Source organism: Elaeis guineensis, chromosome 2 (genome assembly GCF_000442705.2).
Source record: "Elaeis guineensis isolate ETL-2024a chromosome 2, EG11, whole genome shotgun sequence".
In the NCBI taxonomy this organism is placed as follows: domain Eukaryota; kingdom Viridiplantae; phylum Streptophyta; class Magnoliopsida; order Arecales; family Arecaceae; genus Elaeis; species Elaeis guineensis.
The window spans coordinates 121,446,136-121,461,059 of NC_025994.2; the positions used below are offsets into that span (position 1 = coordinate 121,446,136).

The 14,924-nt window shown below is 39.8% G+C and overlaps 1 protein-coding gene across 2 annotated transcripts; it reads right to left on the minus strand.

The window, feature by feature from the left end:
• Positions 1 to 1,202: 1,202 nt before the first annotated feature.
• LOC105038522 (GDSL esterase/lipase At1g28650) lies at positions 1,203 to 10,473 on the minus strand. 2 transcript variants are annotated; one of them, XM_019845960.3, is made up of 5 exons: positions 10,111 to 10,473; positions 9,779 to 9,997; positions 8,910 to 9,058; positions 8,537 to 8,813; positions 1,203 to 1,914 (listed from the first exon to the last, which is right to left on the minus strand). In XM_019845960.3, exons 1-5 carry the CDS (start codon positions 10,367 to 10,369, stop codon positions 1,634 to 1,636), a joined length of 1,185 nt encoding a protein of 394 aa, XP_019701519.1. In that variant the 5' UTR covers positions 10,370 to 10,473; the 3' UTR covers positions 1,203 to 1,633. The 2 variants fall into 2 exon arrangements, with proteins under 2 accessions (XP_019701519.1, XP_010912659.1); XM_010914357.4 differs by having other exon boundaries at positions 1,285 to 1,893; positions 10,111 to 10,470.
• Positions 10,474 to 14,924: the final 4,451 nt, after the last annotated feature.

The window sequence follows — 14,924 nt, forward strand, 5'->3', positions numbered from 1 at the left end:
TGGTCTTAAACATTTTTGGTAGTGATCATAGGTTTTTTTCTCCCTGCTAGAATGCTGACAATAGCTTTATCTATCACTTAGATTATTAATTTAATATTACAGGCGGAAATTGGTCCCGTCCACGAACGAGAGAGCTGGTGTTGGTGGGTCCCATGGCCGTTTGGTGACTCCAATGGTACCAATATAGTTTCTGATATAGTGTTTGTAACATCCACTATGATCAATGGAGCAGTAAATTTATTTTTTGTTCCACGATAATATTAATAACCGCGCATTTTAAACGACATCTTTCCCAGAGCACATCTACAGGTAAAATTGTATCACAACCTTTTATTATTATTATTATTATTATTATTATTATTATTATTATTATTATTATTAAAAGGTTAACGGAAACAAATGCGAATGCAGTACGTCGCTCGTTGCTAGGAAGACCATCCACCATGTTATTCTGACAATTGTCAGTAAATTAAAATTTAACTGAAGTGTTATTAAACAGGCATAGTACGGCGGTGCACAGGGCCAAAACAGCTTACAACAGCCCACGGACTCCTTGAGGTTGAACGAGTCAGGCAATTGCACCCGATGCTGTACCGGAATCTGGCATTCCAAAGTTTCGGGTTTCATTTCTTTGGTTTACTAGATAGACCACGCAAGGTTACGCTCGGGTACAAGTTTGTGCTTTCTTTTTTCCCCAATCAAAAGAAAAAAAAAAAAAGGAAAAATCTACCGAATTCATGAGGACTCTTACATACCTTACGATTACCCTATGAATGCTTTGGTTTAGAGAAGTAGGAAGTCTGTTATGGCCATGCATTTGGATGACACAGTATCGGAAACTGTTTCATATCACAAGCTGCAGGTATTTTTTTGTGGGGTCAATGTCCATTTAAAGAGAAGTGAAAGGGTAAAAACATGAAGAGGAGCGAAGAGGGAAGAGGAATAATAGAAATAGAAAAAACACACTATTTCTTAAACCCTAAATTCATAACTGCCGCATCAGCATCAACCAGAAACATAGGATTAGTAGCAAAGTAAGAAGTCCAAATATGCTTACTATCTATGAAAGCACAGATACTGATTTTTTCTATGGTAGATATGTGATGACTCATTCAAGCATATGTTTAATTTTATATGAGATATATACCGAATATATCTATAGTATTTATATATACAAGACTAGAGAATCTAAATAAAATCTTTCGATTAATCTTGCAAATTGATATAAATAGTATCAGGAAGGATTTAGCTCATAGCCAAAATAGCCTATAAGGCGTTGTAGTATAAACTCATTTTGGCTCATCATGCTGTTTGTGATTGGAGTTGTATTATTTATGAGTTTGAATAGATTCAGACTTTTCATCTTGTGAGGATACTTGGGGTTAAACAAGATACTAGATCATTACAAATTGATTGATATATTGATGAGGGTAGCACATAAACATATTTCTCAAGAATTGGATTTCGTGATTTTGTGAGGCAAATCATTTTTACTATTTTGAAAGAAAAGAATATATGTCATGCAAATATATCACAGAGTATCATCTTTCCTTTTTTTTTTTTTTTTTTTTTTTTTTTATTGCATTCTTATTTTTCCCCCGTTCCGCATTAGTAGAAGACATTATTGGTTTATTCACTGCATTGGATGCAGGCTGTGAGCGGCACTCTGCCTTATGTGTGCGCATGCTTGGGTAATGGGAGGAGTGGCGTATGATCCTTCCAATAGGCCTTGCGCAATCGTCCCGTAAGCTGCCTCCGTTAGGTGTATTCCGTCCCAGCACACGTATTTTGATGGATCATTGCAAACCGTGGCCGCTCGATCTCCGCACGCCACAAAGACATTATAGGGACCCCCGGCTCCACAGCATGCCGCCAGAGGTGGCTCTTTAAATCCTACAGGCACACCCATCATCCCTTGAAAACACAACAAAAGTTTGTTCGGAATTTTAATAAAAACCAACTAGATCTGAGATGATGTCAGGGTCGTTTAAGGTGAACGTAGCCATACCACCAGAAATAATATCTTTCACCTTCTAGAGCAGAGGAGAAATTATCTTAAGAAATAATTAAAGGAAAATACCATGATGATTTTACTAGACTACATATTATTATCCCCTACGATTGGATTATATATTCAGTTTTGTATAATAAACCTCCTTCAAGAAAAAAAAAAAAAAAAAAAACTAATCTTCAAATTTAGTATATAATAAATTATCATTAAAGACTTGTTTGGTTAACAGAAGAACTTTTCAACTCCTTGAGAAGTTATTTTTTAAAAAATTATTTTTTTGAAATAAAATTTTAATATATTTGATTGATAGTATAAAAATAATTTATTATAAAATGACTTATATTTGGTTAAACATACGTGTTTCTGAGAAAATTATGTAGAATACTTATTATATCATTAATAGATATAGTATCATATCTTTTTGCTCATAAAATTTTATATAAATAATAATATTATATTTATATTAATATAAATATAAATATAATATATTATTATATAACATTAAATCATAATAATTTATTATATTAATATAATATTAATATATATTAATATTATATTAATATATACTGATATTTAATATAATAAATTTAATAATATAGATAAAAATAAAATATTATATTAATATAAATATTAATATATTAATATAAATACTATATTAATATTAATAAAAATATTATATCAATATAAATATTAAAATATAATAATAATAATAATAATAATATAAATATTATATTAATATTTAATATTTCATTCTAACCATTATATCATTATTCAATATTTCATCCTAACCATCCATTAATATTTGCAAAATCTTAGCCGTAGATCTTAAATGGATACTTTTCGAAAAAAAAAGAGTCATTAGTTTTCATCCTATGAAAAATCCTAAAATCTACCTCTCTCATAAATTTTCACTTTCCATTAAATATGGAAAGCATCTTCTCATGGGAAGAGATTTTTTCATTCTCTCTCCTCTTAAGATTCCAACTAAATAAGAAACCTCTCATCTTCCTAAGAAGTGCCTCTCCCCCCTCCACTTTTCATGAACCAAATGAGTCCTAAGCTACTGCTAGCCAAATAAGGATGAAAGTGGTACGATAATATCCATCCAAATTCATTTTTGTATTCGAATCAATCCGAATATGAATAAAAATTTAAGAATTTGAGTAATAATCATATCGATATTTATATCTATCTAAGAAAAATAGATATGGATATCGATAGATAATTATCCAATCCGTATCCAAATATCCGAATCTAATTATAATCATATATAATTTTATATAGTAGTTATTAATTTTTGAGAGAAATATACAATCATATAAGCATACTATGGACTTGATTTATCGTCTATTTAGTAATATTTTTTATTCTACAGTTGTAAAATTTAATTATCTAATTTATATTCATAATTATATCCATACTTCCGACATCCAAATTGTATCTATATCCATTTAAAACAAATATTAATATAAATTTTTGTACACGAATAATATCTATATCTGTATTTATATTCATCAGAAAAAATAAATATGGATATAGATATATTGGTATCCGATCTGTATCCAATCTGATTTCAGCCCTATAGCAAAGGGACCTTAGATAACTATTAATTACATGTGCAATCAAACCTCCAAAATTGGTCAGTATTGTAGGTCAAATGTTCTGAAAAAAAGAGAGACAATTGCCAATAAGTTGGAATCAAAATATCTAAAGTTAGGGTGTATTTGGTTCATGACCGAAATCTTAATTAAAATCAAAATACATTGGAATGGAAATCAGATTGCCCATATATACCAACACAATTGGTTCATGGCGGGAATCAAAATCAAAATCATAATAAGATTTGAATACTAGATGAGAGTAAGTATTAGATTTTGGAGGATTGGGTATTGTTGGGTGGATGTCTGGCCAAGACACCACCTTCCAAGATCCTTTCAGTACCACGCGATGCAGCAGGAAGAAAGAAAAAATAAAATAAAAACAATCAAAATATGTGAATTAGCCACAAAAGGGCTCGCCTCCACGGGGCATACAAATTTCACTATAAAAAAGAAAATTTTACAAGAGGAGATCTCATCTTTAACCCTTGTACACCCAATTCTCTCTCTCTAGAAGTTCTCCTCTTAAAAGTGCTCTCTCTCTTAAAAGACCCCCTGAACCCTTGAAGTTACCGACGTCCGCTGTCAAGGAGCCCTGCTCCTTCTCTCATAGCGGCCTCACGCCTCTCTCTCCTTCTCTTCGGGTTTCGTGCGGCACTCTCTGCAAAAAATCGGACAACTCCACTTCTCTGTTGCCTCACAGGCCCTTTTAAAGGGCTTAAACAACGTTTAAATCAAATTAGATTAGGTTTAGGTCTTCTAAACAAGCCAAATCAAGCCTCTGAACCGTCGGATCAAGATCGAAAACTCCTTGGACTGTCCAATCACAACCGATCCACGGAATAGTACCGTGGACCACGAGAAACGCGTGGGAAATGCCCATGCGGTCCGCCATGGACAGCCCGGTCCATTGTGGATCGGGGTACAGGGCCCAGGCAAGGCGCTTGGGCCTGGGCCGGCCTGCGCGCGGGGGCCTGGGCCGCGCCCACGCGCGGGCCTGGGGCCGCCCGCGCACAGGCTGGGCCGCGCGTCCGGCCGGGCCGCCCGCCCGCCTGGGTCGCGCGTCCCGCGCATTGGCCCAGCCTAGGCCGCATGCCGCAGCCGCTCCGCCGGCCGCTGGCGGTCCTCCACCACCTTGGATTTTGTGCCGACTTCAAAAGCTCGTAACTTCTCCGTCCGAGCTCCGTTTGGAGTGATCTTGATCTCGTTGGACTCTATTTTTCGTCGCGAACCTCACTGTGGGCTCAATGTGGACTGAATCTTAAAACATCAAATCCAAACAATCTCCACCTTGACTCGATATTCGACTTCCTCCAAACTCTGAGAGCCTCTAGATCTCCTCGCCCCCATGTCCTGGGGCAATCATATGCTGATCATGGATGGGCAAACATGGGAGTCGAGCCAGGCTGCTCGATCCTATCTCCATCATATGCTGTGCTCCTCCTGATCTGAGACCTGCTCTGGGCATCGTCCTGCGGCAATAGGAATCTCACATTGCGACGTCACCTCTCATCCTCCCGAGTCTCCTGTCTCGTGCTTGATTCGCCTCCTGGAGCTCCACCTCGCTCTGGGCTCCATTTGGCTCTCGAAGCTCCACCTCACACTGGGCTCCCCGCGAGGTAATAATATCCTCTACTCCCCTTCTTCTCCTTCAGCACAATCCTATCACTGCATAGCACCCTCAGGATTCCTCCACCAGCTACCGTCCTATAGTCTCTCGAATCCAGTCTGCTAAGTGAGATAAGATTTCGCTTGAAATTGAGTATGTATCGGACCTCCTCCAATTTTCTTACTGCACCGTCATGTATCCTCCAACTGACCGTCCCAATATCTCTGATCGTACAGCTCGATCCATCCGACAGATATACAGTGCCCTCACTATTCTCCAGGGAGTCAAACTGCTCCTCTCTGCAACATACATGATAGCGACATGCAGAATCTAATATCCACTGCTGGGAAGAAGTAAATACCTCATCAGATATCTCCAGGATATCTCCATCTGAATCGTTGTCGGCCGTCGCTACAGCAGCCACCGTCCGATTTTTGAGTTGAGGGCAATCTCTGGCTAGATGCCCCAACTCCTCACACCGGTAACACTTGATTTTGCTCAAGTCCCTCCTGGACTTGGACCGCCCTCGTTGCGATCTCCTGTCGCTCCATCTACCGCCTCCTGCTCCTCCAGAAGCCACCAAAATTGAGCTCCCGTCACCTGGGCTCGAAGCTGAGTTCTCCCTCCTGAGAATCTCATTTTGGAGTATCGCCACGGTGACCTCATCCATCTTGATGGTGCTCTTCCCCACTAGAAGAGCAGTCACCAAAGACTCGTACGAAGGGGAAAGTGATGCCAGCAAAACCAGCACCTTGGTCTTCTCCTCAACATTCTCACCAACGCTGAGGAGGTCGGTAAGGATCTTTTGGAAGTGGCTCAGATGCTCCTGCACGCTCTGTCCTCAGTCATCCGCAGTTGGTAGAACTGTCTCCAGAGGAAAAGAGTGTTGGTGAGAGACTTTGCCATATACAACTCCTCGAGCTTCGACCACAGTACCGTCGGGGAAGTCCGCTCAGCACATGGATCACCACCTCATCCGTCAGGTACATACGAATGGTACTCACCGTCTGCATCTGTAGCTATTTCCAATCCCGCACTTCCATGATGGTCGGCTTCTCATCGCACAAGAGAGCATCAATCAACCTCTATTGGATGAGCACGTCCTTCACCCTTGCTTGCCAAAAGGAGAAATTACTTTTACCATCGAACTTGTTGATCTCCATCTTGATTGTTCCTGTCTTCTCCATCTTCAGTCTTGCTCACCACTGCTGCAATCTGTGTCCTTGTACCGTCTTGCTCTGATACCACTTGTTGGGTGGATGTCTGGCCAGAACACCACCTCCTAAGATCCTTTCAGTACCATGCGATGCAGCAGGAAGAAAGAAAAAATAAAATAAAAATAATCAAAATACGTTGATCAGCCACAAAAGGGCTCGCCACCATGGGGCACGCAAACTTCACTATGAAAAAAAAAATTTTACAAGAGGAGACCTCACCCTCAACTTTTGTACACTCAATTCTCTCTTTAGAAGTTTCCTTCTCAAAAGCTCTCTCTCTCTTAGAAGACCCCCTGAACTCCTGAAGTGATCGACGTCCGCTGTCTAGGAGCCTTGCTCCTTCTCTCACAGCGGCCTCACGCCTCTCCTTTTCTTCGGGTTCCTCGTGGTGCTCTCTGCAAAAAATCGGACCACTCCACTTCTCTGTTGCCTCGTAGGCCCTTTTAAAGGGCTTAAACAATGTTTAAACCTAATTAGATTAGGTTTAGGTCTCCTAAACAAGCCAAATCAAGCCCCTGAACCATCGGATCAAGACCAAAAACTTCCTGGGACGTTCGATCGCGATCGGTCCATGGAATAGTACTGTGGACTGCGAGAAATGCCCACGTGATCCACGCGGTTCGTCATGGACCGCCCGGTCCATGGTGGACTGGGGTACAGGCCCAGGCAAGGCGCCTGGGCCTGGGCTAGCCCGTGCGTGCGGGCCTGGGCCGCGCCCGAGCGCGGGCCCGCGCGCAGGCTGGGCCGCACGCCCGCCTGGGCCGCGGGCCCGGCTGGGCCACCCGCCCACTTGGGCCGCACACCTGGGTCGCACGTCCCGCGCATTGGCCCCGCCTGAGCCACGTGCCACCGCGTGCGGCCGCGCCGCCACTGGCGGTCCTCCACCGCCTCGGATCTCGTACCGACTTAAAAAACTCGTATCTTCTCCGTCCGAGCTCCGTTTGGGATGATCTTATTCTCGTTGGACTCCATTTTTCGCCGCGAACCTCGTTGTGGGTTTAATGTGGGCTGAATCTCGAGACGTCAAATCCTAACAGGTATTATTCTTATTTTTTTTTGAAAACAAAATAGGACTCTCTTCAACTAAGTAATTGAAATAGAAACTATCCATTCTTATTCTGATTCTAGAGTCTAACTCCTTCCAATCAAAAATATCTTTATATGATTGGTGCTTTCAATCCGGACATTATCTCATGTTCACATGTATTGAAGAAAAGCTTGTAGGGACACAGTCTCATGTTCACATGTATTGAAGGAAAGCATGCGGCAAACAACGCTATTTCATTTCCATCAAAATTATTGTTTAGTCCCACAAAGCCATCATGAACGTGTGAGGCAAGTATCGATGAACGTGTGATGCAAGTATCGATGAACAGCCAGGCAGCCGAGAATGCAGCCGTGGTTCCTAGCACCCGCCAAGGTCCAGACTGGCTCAAGGTGGCTCAAATGGACCGATATGGTGTTCCAGGCAGTTTACCACATGGGCTGCGAGGCACTCAATTATTGCTTTAACAACATGACAACCTTTTTGGACACTGAAATCCCATGGTGCCTTGTTTTTTTCTCATCAAAAGGAGACTAAGGTATTCCTTGATTTCCAGTAAATTATAAGGCCTGAAAAGACCAAAAAACCTTTTTACCAGAGTAAAAGATTGACCAATCCGAAAGGAGCGCCAAAGTCCTCTTGACAATTGCCGTCAGGAAAGAGCTCTCACAAAGTACGAGAGTTCCTCTTAAATCAACAGCTCTAATCAGTCCATTTGCCTTGTCATGAGACGATCGGTCCATTTGCTAACGCCTAGGCTCAACTCGTTTATAACCCTCTAAAGACAGCCCAAATGAATGACCATAAAGTGCAGTCAAGTTGTGTATGGAACTTAACTTTAAGAAGTGAGACACCCCCGCCGATTTTAGTAACCAATTACGAGAATATTTACAGAAAAAAATTCTTAGAGCTAACTTTATTCGAACCATGTTCGGTACTTGACTTTTGGAAATTAATCTAATAAAAAATATTGAAATATAAAGAATATTTTACCGACTGAATCAGAAGAAAAAGAACATGATTGTCAAAATTTAGGAGGTGCAAAAGAAAGCTTACCAAATTGTGTTGGAAAACGGAAAATGTGGAGCAAGGCTTCGTAATAGTCAGCATAGATGATGGTGACATGCGGGTGAAGTTGCCGAAGGTGATCCAGCTCATCTACAAGTAGTCGATTGTGGTATTCCGCGAACTCATTCAGCCACTTGATGCAACCCGTTTCCGAGTCATAGTCTTCTTTCCTTTGGCTTTGGAAGGTTTGAAGATACCGGGAGACGCATCCGATTGGGAAATTACCAGGTACAACCATTGTCTTTGCCCCAAGTTGGATCAAAACCTAACAAAGTTGAGAGATTAAGAAAACTCAGGTGGCACAATGGCCTAGAACAATTGATTAGTGGAATAAATAAAAATTTGAGATATATGGGCTCACATTGATAGCTGAGCTAATGGCAGAGATGACGCTGGGAACAAAGGTCCGTATCTCATCCACGGTTCTTCCTTGGAAGAATGGATGATTGTAGTCGTTGCCTCCTATTTCCCCCATGAGGAAAAGCGAGCTGCTTAAGATGCCTTTGCAGTCTACCATTGTGAACATGAAACATGAGTAAAGGGATATCCTTCACAAAAATAAAAAATAAATGGATAAATTTTTGAGTAAATTATATAAATCTTCTTGAGATTAGAGGTAAATTATACTTATGAAAAATCTATACCCATCCTTCTGAGATTTATTTCTATCTAATATTTTAATCCATAACTTAACATAACATCTTTTAACGTCAAATGAAATTCAAATGCAAATGTTTGTAATTTACTCAATCTTTATTTTCGCCAATCTGAACCAGCAAAGGGATGGGCAGCATGTACGGCATGCAGGGTAAGGTCCATATTACCTTTTTGGAGAAAAGGGGAACGGATACGAATCTACAAAGTTCATTTGATAGAATAAAAGATTACAAAACATGGAAATTGTGATAGGTTTTGCCAGTGTAAACGACAACTTGGTAGTATTTGTTCCCCCATTTTTTCTTTTGGTGCAAATCTTTATTCCCCTTTTTTTTTTTTTTTTGGTAAAAGTTTATTCCCCTTTGTTTGGTGGGAAACAGCAACATGTAAAACAGATTCCAATCAAATGATGCGACGTCATGTTAAAAAGACTTAAACGGTATTGAAATTGTGGCTGGGCAGGTGGATCGCATGACCTGCTTCTAACAAGAGCTTCGTCAACGATCTAACTCGTCCTGAGAGAGAGAGAAGAGGAGGACAGAAGACGAAATGGAGAGAAGAATTCCGGCTTACCCGAACTCGAGGAGCAGAGGGAAGGCAGCAGTTGCTTGAACCACTCAATTTGAGTGCCCAATGAGTACTCGGTCCAACTAATATCGAGTCCCTTCTCCCTAAAGAAGTCGTTGTCGAGTGCCGTCGCCCCTGCCACCGCAAAGTTAACCCCTTGCCGGAATCCATGATCGCCAGGCCCTTCTAGATACGGTGGCACGAGCGGGATTCCGATGTCTTGTGCTGCACCCACCACCATCCATCATCGTTACCAGCAACTTAATAGGCTCCTTATAACAAATATGTGGTAAGCAAAATAGGCGTATCAAAGAAAGAAGAAGACGTGAAAAACGCACCAATGAAATCGATGATGAGTCGCCCATCGGTGTACCGGCCGGTGGGGCGATGGAAGTAAGTCTCGCCGTATGGAAGCCGGGCGATGGCTCTGGGGTTGTCTCTGGAGGAGTAGAGAAAGTTGCCGGTGTCGGCAAGGGAGTCGCCGAAGCTAAAGATAGAGGTGCAGCATGAGGTGGTGGCCGTGTGGACGTTTTGAAGAAAGAGGAGAGTTAGGAGGGATGAGAGTTGAAGCAAGAGATGGAAGGTGGAGGCGGCCATCAGGGGGTGGACCGTGGAGTGGAATACAAGGGCAGGCAGATGCGCGGCTCCTATAACGGCCGTTGGAGGTCATGGACGAATCCCCGTCCTCACCCACTTCCAACGGAATTCCGACGAAACTAGCTGGAGAAAAATTTGTCATGTTATATATTTTAAATTTTAACCAGTGGCATTTAATGCCACATCTATTAAAAAAACTAATGGCATTAAATAATCATGACAACTCGACCGTCACCGAATCATCGGATTGTCATACAGCAAAAATAATTGTCGTTACCTTCAAAAAAAAAAAAAAAAAACAACAACAACAACAACAAAAATAATTTACATTAATATTATTTTTTTAAAAAAAATAATTTATTTTTAAAATTTCGTATTTTTAACAAAATTTTTTTATAAAAATTAAAATCATTTCACAACAAAAAATTTGATAAGCGAATAACGATGAGGAAAGTACCATCGGATCAATCGGTTATTGTCTATTGTTTTCTACCATAATGGCATTTTAACATCAGTTATGATACTTATAATTTTCATAACAAATGGTTTCAAATCAAAAAAAATAATGGCTGTTATAACCACGTAATGGTCCATGAAAGATATACAAGATTTGTCACAACGCTATAATATATAATTATTAAATAGACCTCCTAGAGGAGGTCTGTTATATCAGAACTGCACCTAAAGGTACTAGATATGGTAAGTTTTGCCCCCTGAAACTTGAGGGATGGGTAACAGTTTGCCGCGTAGCTCATAGCACCAAGCCTGAATCTTGCTGATAAGGAAAGTTGATGGCATTATTTGATAGCACAAAACTTCTGCCACTCCTTGCCATTATTTTCACTTAAAACCCTTTTTTTCACAAGCTTGTAAGAATGTACAAATAATTTCTGAAAAATAGAACTTTATAAGAAATCGTTGTTATCTAGTCTAGTTTATTTTTCCTCAATTTTTTGAAAACAAAAATAAATAAATTAATAAAAGCAATACCTAATGGGCCTTTAGGTTTTATGTTTTTTTTTTGGTAAGAATTAAGCTACAATGCTGCAATATCTTACAAGCTTTGTGTGGTGACGGTCCTGAATCCACCGATCACCTACTACTGCAGTGCTAGTTTTCTAAATGTCTATGGTCCACCATATTCTCAAAGTTCGATCTCCCTGAGCTTCCAACCACTTTCGCCCAGATTTGGGATTCTTGGAGAGACTCACAACCTATAAACAAATGGTTTCCAGCCGTTGAGTGCATCATAATCACTGGTGTTTGGTGTTTATGGTAAATACGCATTAACCACGTCTTTCGTTTTTAGGCTTCTATGCCTCTTTCTTTGGTCAGGCAAGTGGTTTTCATTTTTAATAGTTGGAGTACTTCATATGTTGCCAACGTGAATCTGCAGCTAGTAGCTGCCCAACTGCTTCCTTTCTCCGATCACGGCAGCGCCCTGGACTCTGGGTAAGCAAAAGAATGTTAATCAATACAAAATTAAGAATAGACTATATTAATTTGTAGTTTATTGACATATATCTTATCTGTAGCCAGTCTATAGACATATGTCTTCTCTATAGCTATCTCTTTATTATGTGAGGTCCATGCAACCATTATTCTCTTTATTTGGTTAACCGGACCTTCCCATGCAATACTGTTGTTCATGCCTTTAAACTAGGCAGACAAACCTAGTCTACCTTCTGTACTCCTATTTTTGAAATAAACTTTCGGGGGAAGAGCCTCTCTTCCACCTGGCTTCTCAAAAAAAAAAAACATCTTACAAGCTTTGTCAAGTTTGGCACATACATTATATATAGATAAAATAGTGTCTACTTAAGTATCAAAATGTCATGCCAAACCCAACGGCATGCTTAAAGGCACTATTCGGTTATAGAATAAGTAGGAGATATCTCCTATGTGGTAGATGTCCTCTCAAATTTTTACAAAATACCCAAAATGAGAGGATTTATATCCTATGGATAGACATTCTCTATATGATATATAAGTCTATTCCACCAAAATGATGATTTGTATTCCAGAATAGACATATCTCTATGGCCTTTAATTATCATTTTGTCCTTATCCACTCTATAGATGCTAAAAAAAAAAAAATAAAGGAGAAAGGTAGTCTTTATGATAAAATTCAAACTATCATAAAGTTTAATGCGCAAAAACGCAGCTACACATTCCACTTATTTCTTACATTTATTTCATAACTAAACTTTAAAACCTGTTTATTTCCTCATAATAGGCCTTGCCCTTTAATAGCAGAAGCCTTATCACTTCCAACCCATATTCCACAACCAATTGCTCACAAAACATGATAACTACATGTTGAAACAGTGTTACTGTTGTAACGGCCCAGGTTCTTGGGCCTGTAAACCCTTGACAGCCCAACGAAAAAAGAAAAAAATAATGGAAGGAGGAAGACTCCTAATCGGAGTCTTCTTCCTCTCCATTTTCGATGAAATCGGACTCGAAGAGTCCGATTAGGATAGGAGATCTTCTCTATAAAGACTCCCTCTTCTTTCCCTTAGGACCTTACAACAAAATTTCGAAGAAATTAAAGGGATTTAAGAGATATTTTCAAAAGAGTGCCGTGAGCGGTTGATCAAAAGAAAGGGGCCACCGGAGCTATTTTTAGCCGCTGGAACAAGGTATGTTTCTTCTCCCTTCTTTTCAGATTGATCTTTCCGACCATCGGCATGCTTGAAAGTCGGCAAGATGCCGATTCAGGCTCAAACGAGGCACCTTTATTTGTGTTGTTTCTCTTTCCGTCGTCGGTAGCAGGGACGGGTGGGGCTGCCACTAGGACGGTAGCCTTGCCGCCGTCGAGGTTGCTGAGGAGGGTGGCCGGAGATGGCCTACCCTGGCCGTGTGAATGGGAGGCATTCGGGATGGGGGTTGGGTCCCCCACTTTGATCATTGGGAAGAGGTGAAGAAATCTCTTCTCTCTTCTCAAAATAAAATAAAATAAAAAATAGGACACAGGTAAGGGTTCCGATAAACTTCAATATATGATTTTTTTTAAAAAAATTAATTTGATTAAATTGATTTGTTTGATAGGAGAATAGTCCAATGAACAGGAGGGCAACGAGTAGGGTTTTGATATTCAGACTGTAAGGTTGAGTTTGATTTCTCATTGATCGAGGTAAGAATCCTGTACATGATCATCACCATCTATGTTATTTGTTCGTTAGTTTTATAATGTTGATTTTGCATTACTGGATTTATGATCGATGAGTTTTCTGTGCTTGAGACACCGATATATGGCTTATATGATTCTTTTTAAACATGAGCATGTTATGATTGATGGTATGAGTCTTATGGATAAGATTTATCAATTTGATCGTCCTATAATTTGAAATTAATTCAATAAAATTAATAATTAAATGAAAAAGATATGGTTTGGACGAGCCTCGACATATAAGACAGTCTGTCAGGAGCTTATGCCTGGGACAGTCCGTCAGGAGCTTATACCTGGAACAGCCTCTACTAGCTTATACGTGGATCAGTCGATCAGGAACTCATGCCTAAGATAGACCGTCAGGAGTTTATGTTTGGAACAGCCTCTCACGAGCTTTCGAATGCAGGACAGCTGGCCAGGAGCTCATCCTGGGAGCTTATATGAAAAAAAAAATGGATTGGAAAGAGATTGAGGTATGATTTGGGTTAGTCCAAAGTCAAAAAAAGATAAAAGATTATCAAACTAAAAATGTGAAAAGATGAAATATATAACATGTAATTCAACAATGAATGAAGACTTCACCTGATGACATGTGATGATCCATATTTATTAAATGCATGTTTATGTCAATATTCGAGTTATTATATACATATAAGTCTTCACGAAATTGTATTGATTTTAAAAATATTAATTTTATCTATTGGCCTGATGTACATGTACAGTGATTCTTACTGAGCTAGAGAAGCTCATATTTTTTTTTATTTTTTTTTGGACTCACAGGATGCTTAGTTTGAATGGTTTGGACGAGAGTAAATAAGAACTGAAGCCTTTAGTAGTTCAATTAGTTTAAATTCTCTGAAACTAATGAACATTTGAATAATTGTATTGAACAAAGTTTACTTTTTGATTTGAAGTTGTGACTCAGTTGATTTATTTGGTATTTACTTGGTTATTTAAAATTTTGAGGTGTTAATTATTTAGGCCTTACATGATCCTTAGGGCGCTGCTCTAAGGTTTGTGTGGTCGTGTCACGTGGCCAACTCAGGTGCTGGGTTTGGGACGTGACAGAATAGTATCAGAGCTTAGATTTAAAAATCCTAAGGTTCATTTCAGAAAGAGAGTATATGGGTAGACCTTTAAATAAAAATTGACTAATATGAGATATTTTTTTAATTTTCTAACTAAAGTGAAACTGTGTAGGTTGATGTGGCACGAGGGACTGAGCGTGGGCGTAGTCGGAGACCTACTCAATTTGCGGATGGCTCTAATGTTTGGGAGCCAGATATACAACAAGAAAGTGCTTCACCCTCCCCGGTTAATGATGCACCACAACAAGAACATCCTACTGAGCATGCAGAAGTCACTCCTGGGGTAGAAACTCCA